This window comes from Microcebus murinus, chromosome 5 (assembly GCF_040939455.1).
Source record: "Microcebus murinus isolate Inina chromosome 5, M.murinus_Inina_mat1.0, whole genome shotgun sequence".
NCBI classification, from domain to species: Eukaryota; Metazoa; Chordata; class Mammalia; order Primates; family Cheirogaleidae; genus Microcebus; species Microcebus murinus.
Genome location: NC_134108.1, coordinates 32,008,056 through 32,026,119, shown reverse-complemented (window position 1 = coordinate 32,026,119; position 18,064 = coordinate 32,008,056). Strand labels below are relative to the sequence as shown.

At 37.0% G+C, this 18,064-nt stretch overlaps 1 protein-coding gene across 12 annotated transcripts in view; it reads right to left on the bottom strand.

The window, feature by feature from the left end:
- ARHGAP18 (Rho GTPase activating protein 18) overlaps positions 1-18,064 on the bottom strand; it is a 130,499-nt gene that overhangs the window by 43,542 nt on the left and 68,893 nt on the right. For all 12 annotated transcript variants that reach the window (XM_012736579.3, XM_076002966.1, XM_076002967.1 and 9 more), the window contains 4 exons: positions 13,898-14,097; positions 10,452-10,687; positions 6,503-6,566; positions 1,394-1,566 (listed from right to left, as the gene is read on the bottom strand). In XM_012736579.3, coding sequence (XP_012592033.2) covers positions 1,394-1,566; positions 6,503-6,566; positions 10,452-10,687; positions 13,898-14,075 — 651 coding nt within the window. In that variant the 5' untranslated portion in view covers positions 14,076-14,097. The remainder of the gene's footprint in view (positions 1-1,393; positions 1,567-6,502; positions 6,567-10,451; positions 10,688-13,897; positions 14,098-18,064) is intronic.

The following is an 18,064-nucleotide window of genomic DNA, read 5'->3' as shown; positions in this document are numbered from 1 at the left end:
CTTGGTTTCTAAATATTAATAATATAATTTGCTGCTAAAAGAAACCAGAGCTTATTAAAGACATGCAAGTCTGAGCAAAGAAAATCACAAGGACAGCCTGAAACATCTTGTGCTAGAAAGCGAAGTAGCAATCATTATGGAGGATTCCCAGCCAATAAATGTAGAAAGAATAATAGAATTGGAAATAATATCAATTCACACACTCCAGTTTAATTATTATCTCAAACAAGGATGGGGAAACCACTGGGCAATAGGTTATTATTAACAAATACGATATTTGCTCAGTCTCACGGTTCACAAATTAGTATTAATTATGATGGGAAAGGTATCTTTATCATGAGGAGATCTAGTGAACATCTCTTTTTAGCCAAGTTAGTAATCAAACTTCCATCACCAACAAAGGCAACATCTGACACTATGCACTTCTGAAGGTGCAATCAATGGCATGAACATCACCTATGCAATAGTTTGGCCAAAAATGTTTAACTTGAGTTCGGTCATGGGGAAGTAATCAGACAAAATCAGAAAACTGATTTGGACTCTTCAAAAATATTAAAGGAAAAAAAAAAAAAAAGCAAGAACTAATTTAGATTCAAGGAAACCCAAAAAGTATGACAACAATACAAAATATGACCCTTATTTGAAATCCAATTGGGGATGGAGAAGGGAGAAACTATAAGGGACAATATTGTGACAATTGGGGGAATCCTAATATGACTGTACATTAAATATAATTATCACTTTAGTTTCAATTTCTTAAGTATTATAACTGTGTCTTGTTTTATATGTCTTTGCTCAATTCAAAGAAAAGTGAGTGCATATCTGATAGAACATACCTAGAGATACGTAAATGTGGAAAGACAAAAAGAAATGGCTGAATCATTCTATGAAGACTGCATGGTGTTTGTCATACTAGTCTTCCAACTTTTCTGTGGGTTCTAAAGTTTCAAAATAAAAAGCTGATTAAAAATATACATATATTCTTGTGGCCAGGTGTGGTGGCTCACGCCTATAATCCCCAGCACTTTGGGAGGCTGAAGTAGGAGGACTGATTGGGGCCAGGAGTTTGAAACCAGCCTGGGCAACATAGGGAGACTCTGCCTCCCCCCAAAAATTTAAGAATGAGCCAGGTGTGAGGGTGCGCACTTGTAGTCCCAGGTACTCAGGAGGCTGAGGCAGGAGGATCACTTGAGCCCAGGAGTTGGAGATTACAGTGAGCTATGATTGTGCCACTGCATTCCATTCTGGGTGACAGAGTAAGACCCCATCTATATATATATATGTATATATATATACATATATATATATATATACACATACACACACATACACATATATATGTATATATATTCATTCTTATGTTAGTGACATCTATTAATAGTGTGTTACGTACAGGTGACAAGGTATCGTTGTCTGTGTTCTTCTGAGTCTTCTCCTTGGAGGTCTCTTTCTGACTGACCGCTTGCTCAGCAAATGACACCTCCAGATTGATGTCTGTTTCGGAGGCAGGTGCATCCTCAGGTGCCATCAGCTTTTCTTCACCAACCATGAGGCTGGAGGCCTGGTCTGAGATTGGAGCAGAGGAGACCCAATTCATATGCTTTCTTTCTTTCTTTTTTTTTTTTTAAATTCTAATGCATTTACTAGATAAAAACCTTTGGAAAGAGTACTATTTTTCTCTAGGCAATAATTAACTGTTATTTTAATAATAAAGAAGACAGTCAAGAATACTATCAATGGTGCATGGGAAGTGGGTGACGAGATGTTGGTGACTAGCAATTCACAGTTCAATGATGGAAACTTTCTTTGAAATAAAAATTCTTGGTTAGACTGAGTCCAATTCCAAAACATGGCTGGAGGATATCACACTCATAATGGAAAACCTCACAGAAACTTAGAAGACTTTATTGTTGTTTTACTCTTCACCAAGGAATTAAAAGAGAGAGAGAGAGAGAGAGAGAGAGGTAATTAGCTAAAATTTGTTGTAGAGCTGGCAATATAATTTCTTCATTCCTGGAATAAACCTCTTCCACACCCTGAATTTCCTTCTGGAATGTTACCTACCTATCATGGTAAAAATCTCAAAACAACAGTTAGTGCCAAAAACTTATCACTATGAGAATGGTATGGGAGTCAGGCCTAGAGGTACCTGGTACAGGAACCATTAGGTTTTGCAACTGATTATATCCAACAGTATAAAAGTTCCTACAATTATAAACACTAGTCAAATAACTTTCAGATATTTACATCAAAATGCCAAGGATATAAGAAGTCTAACTTATTTTTGGCTTTTTTTTGGTTTGTTTGTTGTTAACCCTGCAAGAAGAAATAAAACCTCTTTGTTGAGAATACCAGCTTTAAGCTTTGGAGAAAATAATTCTAAATCTGACTGTTTTATAAATTTTTGGTTTTAATGAAACTCACATTAGAAAAATCCTCTATAGCACCAATAACCAGGATTACTGATATTTTCTCACCGTAGGCCTTTCATTCATAGTTAAGATCCTCTGAAATTACAAAATAAATGTACACAGTGCATTCACATGCTCACATACTAACATGCTCACATATGAATACAACATAAGTGAGAGAAGGTAAAGTTAATGTAAACATGTAATAAATATATGTCATAAATATATATGTATATTATTAAAAGTATACTGTTCAGAAAAACATGTTTATAGTCATTTAAAATCAAATCAAAATAAACCTGTTTTAATTAAAAGATTAAGAAGAAAATATGAATCTAGTCTTATTTACTCCCATTCAATACGCAGGGTTGGGCTTCGTGGGCGTGCGACCTGTGCAGCTACATGGAGCTCTGAGCTCCAGAGAGTTCCATGACGGGTCTGATGCCCTTCTGTCACCAGCTTGACATGTGAACAAGAAGCCCTACATTTTGAGTTCCTTGGGCCCTGCAAATTACATAGCTGGTCCTGGTAGCATCTCACAGTTAAGAAAGTAAGCCTTTACCTATGCCAATTCCAAAAACGAAAATAAATTTGAAGCTCCTTGGTATTATTAGTATTTATCTGCTATCTATGTTGCATTTAGTTTTTTAACAGTCTATGACCATTTTTGTAAAAAAATTAAGATACTTATTATACATTTTACAATTACTTTTTTAAAGTATTAACATAAATGTCAAAGCACACTGGAATTTTATTCTCCCACTGGTTTATACTCTTCTGTGTTTTACTGTGACTAGCTAGGTAGGTTGGTTTCCTAGGAAACCATTCTAAGAGGAAAAAAATGATTAGCCATTTTCTTAAATTAGAAGCTACCTTTATAGCAGCTATTTGTGGACAAGAATTTGAAAACTACTCTCTTTTCAACGCCTCTATGTCAGAGTTACAATAAATACCCGCTCCCCACACACACACCCAAACAAAAGGGCTGTGCTGAATTTAAAACGGAGTAATTAATAATTAAGTTAGAACAGCCGAGCACAGTGGCTCACGCCTGTAATCCCAGCACTTTGGGAGGTTGAGGCAGGATTGCTTGATGCCAGTAGTTTGAGACCAGACTGAGCAACATGACAAGACCCTGTTTTCAAAAAAAAAAAAAAAAAAAAATTACCAAAAAACTTCAGCCAGGCTTGGTGGCACATGCTGCAGTCCCAGCTACTTGGGAGGCTGAAGAGAGAGGATATCTTAAGCCCATGAATTGGAGGTTACAGTGTGCCATGATCATGCCACTGCACTCTAGCTAAGGTGATAGAGTGATACATTGTCTCAAAAAAAAAAAAAAAAAAGTTAGAACACATGTAAGACATGAATTTTCTCCAAAAACATGGCAAAAAATTAAAACTACTATAAAAGCTTCAATTCAAAGGGAAAAATCAAGTAGAAGCTGATAGCAGAAAAAACACTTTCAGAGGTATCGGGGGACACTGCTATAAAAATAGATGGTTAATTGACTAATAAAAGTGATGAATCATTTATCTACTCTCAATAAGAAAAATTAACAGAGAATGCTGAGATATATCTTATGGCTCTTAAAGTCCTAACATGTAAATACTATCTCTTTAATCTATTTTCCTTTGGGTTTGAAGTGCACAATAGCAGTGGATTACAAATATTTTACAAATCTCTCTAAACTCTTTCAATTGTCCAAAATATCCCAAAATGCTTGTATTTAATGAATAAAAGATTTTTCCTTCCTCCATGAAAATCCAGAAGAAAATTAAAAAGTATATATATCGGTATGAAAGTATAAAGAAATTACTTGGGCATTATTAATATTTCTACATGTATGTATTACACACTGGGATTTCCATAGAGTTGCATGATTTGGTGAAAAGTTATGATTGATATTTAGCAGTGGATTGATATTTTGAGTAATTTGAAATGTGACAACGCTTGAAACATTAAAACTTTAGGGGATTTTTGTTTAGAACAAGTATCATTGATTGAACATGTTTCAAAACCCAAGTGTGGGAAAGACACTTAAAAGAGACTATGTCACCCAAGCCTTTCAATTTTAATCACAAACCAGCCCACTTTTGAACCCCAAACAATGTTTCCCCATGCATTTCATTCTGAACTTTCCAATGTTTGCACAACACTGGTTAATTCACTGCATAGAGAAAGAGCATGGCCTTGCCCAGAACAGGTGCAACAGTAAATACTCAGTGACTTGGATGGCATTACACATGTTCTCTTGTTTTTCTGGTTGGAGGCTCTATGCCCACTTCAGAGCATTCCAGCAAAAGCAGATGTAAATCAGGCGGCAAGTGTGTCACATTTCCCTTGCCTGCTGCAAGCCAGGCTGGAAAGTGCTCACACAACGAACTTGTCTTCCAGAGCTTGTGTTGATATAGCCTACATCACCATCTCTGGCAAGGGAGGAAAACACCAAAAAAGGACGATGTTTTCCTCAGTATCCATAAAACAACTGCCAGTCACTCTTCCCCCAAAACCCCAAGCATATTGACATTGGCACAAAGAATTCATCTGTCTCTCCTGATGACCCAGCTCTGCCAGCTTGCTTGCCACTTCAGTGTTAGCTGGTACACTGATGGGAGGAAAACCCAGTAATTTCATTCTGATATAACACGTGTAACTAAAGAAACCTCCACAGAATAGTAAGAAGCAAATGCTTTTGTAGATATTAATATATATATGTATGTGTACATGCACATGCATACACACATATGTACACGTGTGTGTGTGTGTGTATATATATTTTTTTAAGGTAGGTAGAAGTGCAGGGAAGAAGTTCTGAGAAAAGTATGGAAGGAAAATTAGAGCTATGGATGCTCCAAGACTCCAAAATGTCCCATATAATCTCGGCCTAACGTATGAAGGTTGGGAACACTTCCCAATGTCAGTTTGATACTCCTCTCCTCACTACGTCCAAACCAAATGCAATACCTTTAAGGGCACGAACACCCCCGTTGCTAAATCTTAAGAATATAAACACACTGGCCAGGCGTGGTGGCTCATGCCTGTAATCCTAGCACTCTGGGAGGCCCACGCGGGTGGATCACTCAAAGTCAGGAGTTCAAGACCAGCCTGAGCAAGAGTGAGACCCCATCTCTACTAAAAATAGAAAGAAATTAGCTGGACAATTAAAAATATATAGAGAAAAAATGAGCCGGGCATGGTGGCGCATGGCTGTAGTCCCAGCTACTTGGGAGGCTGAGGCAGAAGGATTGCTTGAGCCTAGGAGTTTGAGGTTGCTGTGAGCTAGACTGATCCCATGGCCCTCGAGCCCAGGCAAGAGAGTGAGACTCTGTCTCAAACCAAAAAAAAAAAACGAATATAAACACAGATCACCTTCATTAGAATTTGTTAAATCACAATTAAGGACTAAAGTCTCAAGCTTTAATCTATGATCTTAATTTAGAATATTTTTTCCCTTTTGTAAACAAATGAAATAGCTATAAATTCTGTCTTGGTAAGTACTAATAAAGACTTAGTATTTATTTACATCCATGCTTTGAATTTCTAATTCATTTCTGAAACATATATTAGAAAAGTATGAAAAAGAGAATTATAATCAATTGCCAAAACAACTATTCTTTCAAATTTTTCTAAAATTTCTACAAGTTAATCCACTTATGAATTAGGAAGTGGTGATTTGAGAACAAGGCTCCCAATTCACTGGCTCCAATGACTAGATGTAAGGTCTTGGAAAGTGACTTCACATCTCTAAACCTCAGTTCTCTCATCTGTAAAATGGGTTAAGAACAGTACCTACTACACAGAGTTCCTAAGTGTACTTAAACCAGGTAAACTTCTCATAGTACCTAGCACATAATAAGTGTTCAGCAAGATACGTATATGGATGTTGATCAGGTAGGAATGCACATTAAAAAAAAAAAAATCAAGGGCCAACTATATATTCAACCTCATGTAATTATCCACTTGGGACCTTACATTAGCATTTTAATAGAATTTGCTTACAAGAATTGAAGGTGAATGGTTTAAAAGGTTGTATCTGTTTGTTATACTAATTAAAGGAGGGGGAAAAAAACAAAAGAACAGGTTCAACATACCATCTCTTCCTTGGTATTTGTTTTCATTTGTACTGACTGATTGCGATTCAGGGCCATCTGGAGCCTAAACATAGAAAACAGGCCATTTAGTCATCTCCACTCACAACCAGAGAAAATGGTATTGTAAATAATTCCGTTACTAATCTTTAGAGTACAAGAAATGTACTCAGAATTATAACAATCACAGTGGAAAAAAAGCACTATGGTTATAATCAACAAGCAATCAGCCAACAAATATTTGATTACCCAGAACCGGTAAGACGTAATACTAAGCCTGGAGGGAATATGAAAAATAGTCACGAGTGTCCCTGCCATCAAGAATGCCACTATTAAGTCCAGGCACAGTGGCTCATGCTTGTAATCCTAGCGCTCTGGGAGGCCAATGTGAAAGAATTGCTTGAGGCCAGGAGTTCGAGACCAGCCTGAGGAAGAGTGAGAATCCATCTCTGTAAAAAGTAGAAAACTTAGCCAGGTGTGCTGGCTCGCGCCGATAGTCCCAGCTATCAGCTACCCAGAAGGCTGAGGCAAGACGACAGCTTGAGCCCAGGAGTTTGAGGTTGCGCTGAGCTATGACAACACCACTGTACTCAAGCTAGGGCAACAGAGTGACACTCTGTCTCAAAAAAAAAAAAAAAAAAAAAAAAGAATGCCACTATTTAGTTGAGGGGAAAAGACAAACATGTTAAAAAATTAGTAATATCTGTTATCTAATAAGTGGATAAGCAAAATGTGGTCTATCCATACAAAGCAATTATTATTTGGCTATAAAAAGAAATGAAATGCTGATACATGCTGTGACATGAATAAACCTTGAAAACAGTATGCTAAGTGAAAGGAACCAGTCACAAAGAGCCACACATCCTATGATGCCATTTATAGGAAACGTCCAGAACAGGCAAACCACAGAGACACACAGTAGACTAGTGGTTGCCTACGAGGAGGGAAGGGAACATGAGGAGAGACTGCTAATGGGTACAGGCTTTCTTCTGGGGATGATGAAAATGCGCTAAAACTGACAGTAGTGATGGTTGTACGCCGATGAATATACTTTTAAAAACCACTGAACTGCACACTTTTAAACTGGTGAATTGTATGATCTGGGAATGATATCTCAATAGCATTGTTATAAAACAAAATCACAAGCTGATGTGTCAGTAATAATATAGAAATTCTTCAAACTAAAAAAAAAAAAACAAACACAAGTAATAAATGTGAGATAAATTAAAACTAAATTACCAAACTGGCAATAAGAGCTAAACCGTTCAAGGGAACCCCTGTTTTCAAGGAGTTGGGGCAGTGACACCTTAAGAAAGTACCCCTCCAAGGGTTATAGACATTGCAAACCATGGCAAGTGTGGCCACACAGAACTTCCTCCTTTCCGGGTGAGCCTTTGGAGAAAAATTCAAGAAGCAGGAAGGGAGTCTGGATCAATCACACAAAGAGGACTATTTGAAGGAATTATTTTTAAAATAATCATCCTATCGGATTTCATCTCTGTAGACAGAAAGTGGCCTTTGTAGTCTCACCACACGTTTCATCTCCAACTATTATCCAAGAAGGACTCCCCCTCCCCCTGCAGTCTAAGAAGAGTCTGAGAAGACACTAGGGCAGGCACATCTAGGCCGTTAGTGTATGACTTAGAGCGGCAGAACCCAGGACAGTGTTCAGTGACTACCAAATCACATAGGTAGTAGGTCGGTGCCCGGCCCCACTTTAATTCCCTGCAGGACAGAGCGGTACCATTCTCCCACCCTTCACTCTGCCCACAAGCCTGCTGAGGGCTTGCCCTCCATGACACAGTGATCATGGTAAGTGATTCTAATCTTACAAAAGAACACATATTTTGGAGCATGTGGTCGGAATTGTTTTCCTTAGCAATTGAAGATGGCAGGGCAGATGGTATTCATTTCTGTATTATATTTCCTAGTGTCAGCAAGGGCTTCATGAGGAAGCATTTAAAATGGAAGAGCTGACTGAATATGCACTTACTCGAAAACAGAAGAACTGCAAGTGAAGATGGCTGGCCCAACTTTGCCTGAGAGATGCAGGATGCAAAGTGAAATTCTAAGGGGTTGGCAGTGTTCCAATTAAAGACATGCAGGGCAAGCACATTAACATTATTTTAATTTACTTGTGCTATTTATCTCTTAATGACTCCATCAGATGATACAATCCACCAATTGGACTCAAACCATGTGGTTTAGACTTTGCCAGAAATTTGCTGAAAAATGTTGCTTCTAGCAGCAAATAGCAACATCCTGTTGGAAACTGGCAGGAATCTCACAATAGACACATATTTTGCTTAAGCTCAGCTTTCTGCCCTCTCCCCCTTTTCACTCCCTTAGGGAGGGTTCTTTAATTAGGAAGAAAATGCCACAATACTGTATTTCCTACCCATTCATTTGTCTATGGCTGGAAACCTAGTCCAACACTAGTGGATGTTCCAAATGACCCCTGGTGGGTAAGCAAGCTTTTCACTTAAGCAAATGCCTGGATCAATCTAGTGACCCCCAAACTCCTGTAAAATGGACTGGACTCGATCCACAACTGGTCATGCAAATAGAATAACAATCTGCAGCTAGAAAGGCTGTCTTGGAAGAAGAAAATGTCTATGAAGAGTGAGGGGGGAAAAAAAAAGAAAAGAAAACCACACTCTACATGACAGGAAGATACCTTAAATATAAGCCCTTCCATTACATTTTTTAAAATAAAGCATTATAAAATGTTTGTTACCCCTTATTTATAGCGTAAATTGAATCTGATATTCAGAAAGCTTAATATGAGAACTATGTATGAAAATGCAAATATAGTAGGGCACAGAGTGGTTAAAGGCATGTACTTCAGACAAATTTGGGTTTACTGTGTACGGGACATTGAGCAAGTTACTTAAAGTCTATGAGCCTCAGCCACAGAATGGTGATAGTAATACCTCACCCACAGGACAGCTGCAAGGATTAAGTCAGATAAAGCATGTAAAGCAGTTAGCATGGGGATTGTTCAGTAATGGGGCTGCAATTGTTATTATTATTATTATTATCATTGTAATCATTGTTCCAGAGTGCCTTTGTTTACTCCCATTCCAACCCTACCACTGGGTCTTCCAGGCCACAGTCAGTATATAAATCAACTTTGATCCCAAGAACACCATTTAAGTCAGCTGACTTTTTTTTTTTTGGTAGCAAGACTTTCTTGATGAAAGAAAGAATGGTAATTTACATTCTGCACAAGCTCCTTATGTCCTTATGGATGAGTAATAAGTAATCCACCAACTGACTTTTTCAAGTAGCAATGAAATGACCTAAGCCATACAGGTCTAGCACTTTAACCATGCTTTCCCAGTATCTTTTCCTTTGGCAGTCCCACAGTCTCTACCAGATGACTCCAACAGCTTCTGCTAATAAATTAATCATCTGGACAAATATTTACCCAATCATCTATGTTCTAGTCACCACACTAAGCGCTAGACACAAAGAGGAAATTATTTTGTGTCTCAGGGTTCCTACTGTGTAATTCAGCTGCAATTAGCTCCCTCACACTCTACTTCCATCCATCCCCAGATGAATCTAGGAAAAATCAAATATTCCTAAGCATTAATAGATAAGGAAGAACACCCTACCTCCTACTTTTCTGTAACTGACAACTTGTTTGGGAAGCTGTTCCTGTCACCCCTAATGGTGTTAGAGTCACTTCTAATGCTCCAAGGACACCTTCTTCCTCTAACATAAGGATTATCACACTGAATTTTAAGTTGCTTAATTTTCTGCCCCATCAGTATAACTTCCAGAAGAGCAGAGATCAAGTTCCTCTTGTTCACTGCCAACACCAAGATTTGGTGCCTGGCATGTAATAGGTGCTCATTAAGGTTTTAATGATTTGCATGAAACTGGGTTGGTCCAGTTTATTCTAAGCAATTATTCCTTTGCCTTAACATCAAAAAAGAAAACCTACTTTGTCTTTTGACTCTGTCTGTTGAGCAAATATGTCTCTGACGTCAGGAATCTGGTGTTGTTTGTTTTTTTTCCTCAAGGTCTGAGAGACTGTCTCTACTCGTTTCTGAACAGCTGCTGCCTGGGTCCGGGTCAGTGTTGATAAAAACACCATGCTTTCTTGGGAATCACCAGCAGATTCTCCGAAGAGATTCGACAAACCAGCCTCTTTAAGCCACTCTTCTTCCATTTCTCCTTCTAAAACAGTAGAGAAAAATGGTATTTAAATCACAAATTATAAGAAATTTGACATTTCTTAAACTGTTAAAAACTCTTGCTGAACCTCTTCTATTATAACCAAAGCACAGTGCTAAGAATCATTATCTGAAACTTGGAAGACTGCCATACACTCCCAGCCACAATGATATCAAATTTTAGATCGATTTCATATATACTCAATTAAAATTTTTAAATGGCTTCACATGTAATTAACCTCTATAACTTCCCTGCAGATTAAGTCAGAGGATGGTACTGTTCCCCTTTGCAGAGACGAGCAAGCAATGAAAAGATAACTTACTTCCATCAAGTTACACAAGGAAGTCAGTGCTGGGGATATACATTAAAGCCCCATTTCTTGGCTTAAATTCAGCTCTACCTCGGAGTCCAGCACTAATTTATTGAAAGCCTTGTTTTCTCTGTTCACTGTAGCTGACAGGAAGTGTAGCAAAGACATAGAACATCTGAACATGGGGAACTAATCAACTGCAAATTAATTTTTCTAATCCCCCAAATCAGCACATCAGATTGTTATTTTTTACAAATTAAAAAAAAAAAAAACACACACTACCTTCAGCAAAAAAAAAAGAGAAAGAGTTTATCAGGAATATAATTAAATAGCTGAACCAAATCAAAATACTGAGAACAGGAAATAAACATTCATGTAAATATTGTATAAGATATAATGAAAATCATAGTAAAACAGAAGGATAACTGGAATAGATTCACTCCAAGCACCATGTTTATAGAGGGAAATGTAAAGGCAATGATTTAGGACACAAAAGACCTGGATCCAGAGCCCGTTTTGGCACCTTGATAGCTACAGCTCTTTGGACAAGTCACTTAGCCTCAAGCCAACTCCATTTTCTCATATGTAAACTAAAGGACAACTGTCCCAGCTATGTCATTACCCAACATATGGGAAGAGCTTTCTGAAGCACTAGGATAGCCTGTATCACATGGCATAGCAAAGACTGACCTGCCTAACCTTCCATACTACAGAAACTCCTGAGGGCAGAAATCAAGTATTATTAATTTTAGCTTCAAAAAACATGATCCAGTGCTACGCACTCCACATGACAGGCAACAAAAACTGTTTCTTAACATAAAAAGTCAGCCAGACATTATTATTATTATTAATGTTAAGCTGGAAACTCAGTATAGAAGCAAAAAACCAAATAGCCAGAATAAAGCTAATACTGCCAAGACAAGGAAAATAAACAAGATTACTACCATGTTTCCCTGAAAATAAGACCTAGTGATGGGCGTGGTTACGCCGCCTATCTGCACAACCCATGCATTTCATCAAGGAGCAGTAAAGACGACGACCAGCCCTTCTCATCTGCCCCATCGTGACAGCTACTATCCCAGAGGTGACCGGAAAGGTACGTGCAGCCCCACCAACAAGGTCGGCTCCCCGTCAGGTCCCGGCCATCCTGTGCGTGCTGCAAGCTGAGGCTTTGAGAGGAAAATAACACATTCCCTGAAAATAAGCCCTAGGCTGTCTTCTTGAGGAAGAATAAATATAAGACCCTGTCTTATTTTCAGGGAAACACGGTATATATAGTGACTTGTTCGATTGAAAAGTAGAGAGAAAACTCAAAACAATTTAAAGTCTAAGAAAAGGCACGGGCAGGTGGAATTTTCCCAATCTTCTTGACGATCACTTGTGCACAATAATTATAAATCTAATTTAACTTTGGAGAATTATCAGACTGTTAATAACACACAGGCTTAAATGCTGCTTTCTCTAGCATATTCTCCTCTTATTCAGCACACTACTGATAAGCTGCTTCTACCTTGAAACATTTGGAGAGAAAGGTTGAGAGAAGTTATTAATTATCACAAATAAGCTTGACTTTACTGGTAACATATTTGTCAAAGAATGAGAGAAAAATTTATGAGAAACCAAAGAATAAGTTGATTATAATTTTCTTTTACCTTTAATCTAAGAAATGAAATAAATTAAGAAAAATCTCTAGTTTTTCTTTCTAAATTATTATTGGTAGCTTTTTTTTCAAGAAATGTTGCAAAGAAATCTATTTATATAGATTTTGCTACTTAATCCTAAGTCATTTAGTTAAAAAGTTATTCCATTGAAAAGGAGGTCTCCATTAGTAGATGACAAGACACTGATGATGGCTCTCACTTTTGCCATTTATATATCAACTTAGAACACCAAACATACTTACAAATTTACAGATGACACAAGGCATAGAAAGAAAGCTAATATAACAGATTCCAGAATGGGCATCAAAACTTGGTGACTGCTTGAATCTAAGAGATTAAAAGAAAGAGTATAAAAAAAATTTTTTTAAAGTAAAGTTTTATATATTTCTTCCAGAATATCTAGTAAGTGGAGAGTATAGGAAATATGGCTGGAAAGAGATTTGACAGAAATTATGGACTAAATACCAGAAAGAAGCAAATATGGAAGCTAAAAATGCTAATGCCATCTTCCACTCCCCAAATCTATATTCTGAGATCAGTTGGCAAAACACGCAGCATTCACTGCATTGAATCTGGAGTACTATACTTTGAATGATAAAATCACTGAGATCATAATACATCTGAAAATCACCCACAAGGATTACTAGTTTATGTGAATTTTCAATTTAAAAAGGACTTGTCTAAGAACAAGATAACTATCCTCAAATATTTGAAAGGATATCATGTAAATTCTAGAAGAGACTTGCTCTATTCTTCCTAAAGGCAAAACTACAGCAAGTGCATCAAAGTTAAAGGACAGTAGATTGTAAATCAATAAAATAACAATGAAAACAACTCAAGCTGACTGACCACTGGGAAAACAGTATCACTGCAAAGTAGTGTGCTGTCCATCACCATCTGCACTTAGTTGAGACCAAATGATTGTGTGGCTAACACATTACAGAAGGAATTTAGGGGGATTCATGATGATTTCAAAGATTTAGTCTAACCCTAAGAGTCGATGATACAATGAGCTTAGCCAACAACATTCCAGCCATATCTACAACTAAGTGAATTTATTCATGCCTCTTATATGTGCCAGCTGTATCCATAAATCTGCCACAAACAAGTAATTTTCAAGTCGAAAGGCAACTAGCAATATCTTTTTTTGATTGTCCCATCGTCAATTTTGTTCTCCTCCTCTCCATGCATTCATTTCTCATAAATACATATAAAAATAACAAAAGTTTATTTAGTTATTACCATCAGGCTCTTTGACAACAACCACCTCTTGATCTTCTTGCCTGTTTTCACTGGATTTCTTGATGTTTTCTATCTCTGTCCAGTAGTCCTCCATAGTTAGTTCATCCAAAGAATCCTGGGAAATGGATCGATTAAATGGAGGCTTCTCCGTAACTTTGGTGGTGCATTCCTGGTTCATTGTGTATTGGCCATATCTGCGACTACAAATTCAAAAGAAGACATGGTTTACTTTAGTACACAAGAAGGTAGTACAATTTCTAAAATACCATAGCACTGAGCTGGAGAATTTGTAAACTTCTTAAGTTCTCCTTAATAAAACCAAAGACATATTTTGAAACTCTTTACCTTAGGGTGCTACTGATTATAATATGCATGTAGAATGAATAGTTTCACGTTCTACATAAAAGTACAGTGAAGAACAAATAGAAACATGGTAAATTATTTTTCCATTTACACTACACTTGAATTACTTTAGGACTCATTTAAACCTGAAAATTTTTTAGAAAGCAACAGTTTTAATCTTGATTACAGACTATTAATTGTGAATGAACTTTATGTACTATTTTCTATTGATCATTTCTATTCATAAACTAAACTTAGTCCACTCTAATATAGCAAATACCTAAAACCAATGAATAAAGTAGTATTTGAATTTCCATTTTATTTTTGGAACTGAAATATAGAGGAATGATTTACTAAGTTTGGTGCTATACTCTACTGTAGAAAACAATCTCTAATCTTTACTTATAAAGTATCCATGACTTATATATTCATAATTTTAAAATATGGCAAAAACTCAATTATTGGCAATTCTGAATAGCCTGGATTACCCCAAACACTTATCTCTCAAATATTATCCATAATGAAAAGTATAAATTGAACAAATGAGAGTATTTTTATCACTTCAAATAAACTATATTTTTTTATTATAATTCACACCTCATCTACTTCTAAGATTGAATTAAGAAGCTTATAATAAAAACCGATATATAATAGAAATATTAAACTCTTGTTTTGTTATTTACAGATAGAGAAAAACCATGCCTAATTACTTAAAAGAGGAAAATTTTCAGCTATGGTGACTTTCCTTTATATACAATTTGGGTGTGGGTAGTAGCTCTGAATAAGTGTTTTGATATTCTAATTTCAACTTATTCTTTTATCTTCCATGAAGGACTTCTAGGAAGTAATACTTTGTTTGCTATATTGGTTTTATTTACTATAAAATATTGAAAATAAAAAATACAATAAAGTTCCTTAATAGTGTGCAAACATTCTCACATTTAAACTGGCCTTTCCCATAATTATTTAAAATAGTAGGATTATAAGTCTTGGACATATGATGGAAAAAAATAAAAAAATAAAATAGTAGGATTTTAATACTACATAAAGGAGAAGGTCACTAAACTCTGAGCTGTTTAATTCCAACTAGTTTGTTAGAAAAAGTCAAAGAACTTAATTGTCTATTGCTGCTAATAAATGTAGTATAATTGAGTACTTAGTTGTAATATGCTAATCAGCCAGTTCTATTCCTTTAAAGATAGTTCTCTCTGCTTTGATTATGTACTTTATTATTGCTGGTTGCATGACTAATAAACAATCCCTACAGTAGCAACCTTGGGGTGGTGATGAGTGGGTGTTAGGACTAAGGCCAAGACATGTTTGTGAACCTCTTTCCTCAAGTCTCCATTATTCATTGTTTGCCTTCTCCATCCCTTAATTCAAGGGGCACTTCCTCCCTCCGTGGCCCCAATCATCCTGTTTACATCTTTGCATCCCATCCTGGTCCCCTGTCTGGTCCCAGTGGTCATGACATAGCCGGTGTTTTTATTGTAGCATTTTCACTCCTGATTCTCAAATTAAAATGTAAATGTTAATTTACATTATAAGCATTTACATTATAAGCATTTACATTCATAAGCAAGTTATCCCTCTCTTAAAAATGAAAAACATGTATTTTTAAATTTCTGGGATCAGCAGCTCAACTTATCTATATGGTTCATATTTCTTAATCCTGTCTTACTAGAATAGCTAAAGCTAATTTACAGATATCTGCCAGACTCATTTTTTTGTTTATTTCATGTCATATATAGACATGTCCTATCCTTGCTTTTCTCTCTCATTATAGTGTAATATGGGCCACCGCATTCCTGTCTCCCACAACTCTTAGCCCCCATGGAGCAACAATAAGTACTGTGAATTATGTGAAGGATAATGACTAATGCCAAATAATTTGGTTTATCTGCTCACGGGAAAGAGGTACAGTTGAACTAGAAGTGTGTTAAGCTTTTCAGTCCTGAAGGAATGTGTTTATTCTGGCAAGAATTTCCCAGTAAATTTCCATTAAGATAGCATGTGCAGAAAAATGCAAGGGCACTGAGTAACACCATTGTTACATAAATATACCTTCTATATCAAGCCCTGCTTTCAAAAGATGCATAAAGCAAAAATCTAATAGCTTAGTGCTGATGAATTGACTCAATATTTTGACTTTAATAAGATTCAGAAGCTGAATATGTCTGTGATAACCTGAAAATACTGAGTCATGGAAAGGAGGAATTTTCTTGCTTCTTTTTCTTGGGGGTATGGGGGGGGGGAATCAGTAAATATTATAAGAAAACATGAAAACATTTTCATTTTTAAATATTAGGGGATGAGGAGTAAGAAGGCAACTATTCAGTGACAGACCATTCTCCTTTGTCAGCCTGTCATGTATTTTTTATTTTCTCTAAAAATGTAAGTGAATATTCTTTTAGTAACAATAAACATGCTTGCTGTGTCACTTTTTTTTCTTCTTAGAATATACTTTCCTTTTGTACTTCAGACAGTCAATGGCTAAAAGTATGGACCTTCTTAAAACTGTTTTGGTAAGAGGCAAGTTATTATAACCAGTTTCCTCTTTTATGTGTTTAGGAATATGTTATATGATATCATGTTCATTCTGCAAGTTAGGTTCCAAAACATAAAGCAACATCCGCTAGATGTAATGAAGTACAGAGCAGAAATATTTCATATTTCCAAAAGATCGCAATTGACATGTGGTACTGAAATCAAAGAAACACACAGTTTATACCACAGGCAGCCAATGACCACCACCTGACTTACTAGCAAGTGATTGTCCCAAGTTCTTTCCTGCTCATTCTCCTTCCAGAATCCAATGTACTAACCAGGTGTCCACAAACTACGGCCCGTCGCCTAGCACATTTACTGGCCCGCTGTGTGTTTTTGCTGCCGCTGCCTGTCCTGCTTAGCAGCTGACTGGTCCCGGGCCCACAGTGCACACTCACCAATGGTCTGAGGGACAGTGAACTGGCCCCCTGTTTAAAAAGTTTGAGGACCCCTGTTAACTAAACCATCCCATGGCCACGCTTTGAAACTCCCATATTTCTCACCTTTTACAACTATCATCACAGAACTAGATACTGTCCTCTAAAAGAAGTTGCCTGTGTTGCTCTATGAAGAATCACTTCCTAGCTTGCTGTACGGAGGCTTGGAAGTGATTGCTCTTTCCAACACACCAGAGTATTACCATTTTGCCTTTTCTTCATGGACACTATCACTAGCAAATACTCACTTTACAGACCCTTATGGGCTTTCCCGGAATATTTCTTCTTTTTCATCTTTGCTAGCAGGTCTTCCATGCTGTATTTATAAAAATTAGGGCTTTGTTTTTTTGTATTTTCCCTTAGTATATGCTATCCCATTTTTCTGTGATACTTTTTCCACCTGGTCAGTGAATTTCAAAGGTATTGATATCACTGAGGGTATAGGAATGCCTGTTATTTATTTTGTCATAGAGAATATTAAACTTGTCTGACACATTTTGTTCTTCACGAGGAGGTGGGGGTTGCCATTCATTATACTGAGGTCAACTAGAACAGCAGTACCCAATCTTTCTGGCACCAGGGACCAGTTTCATGGAAGAAAATTTTTCCATAGACCAGGAGCAGGGGTGGGGAGGAGGATGGTTTCAGGGCGGTTCAAGCGAGTTACATTTATTGTGCAGTCAACTTCTCTGCTAATGATGATCTGTATTTGCAGACGCTCCCCAGTGCTAGTATCGCCGCCTCAGCTCCACCTCAGATCACCAGGCATTAGATTCTCATAGGAGCACACAACCTAGATCCCTCACAAGTGCAGTTTGCAGCAGGGTTCATGCTCCTATGA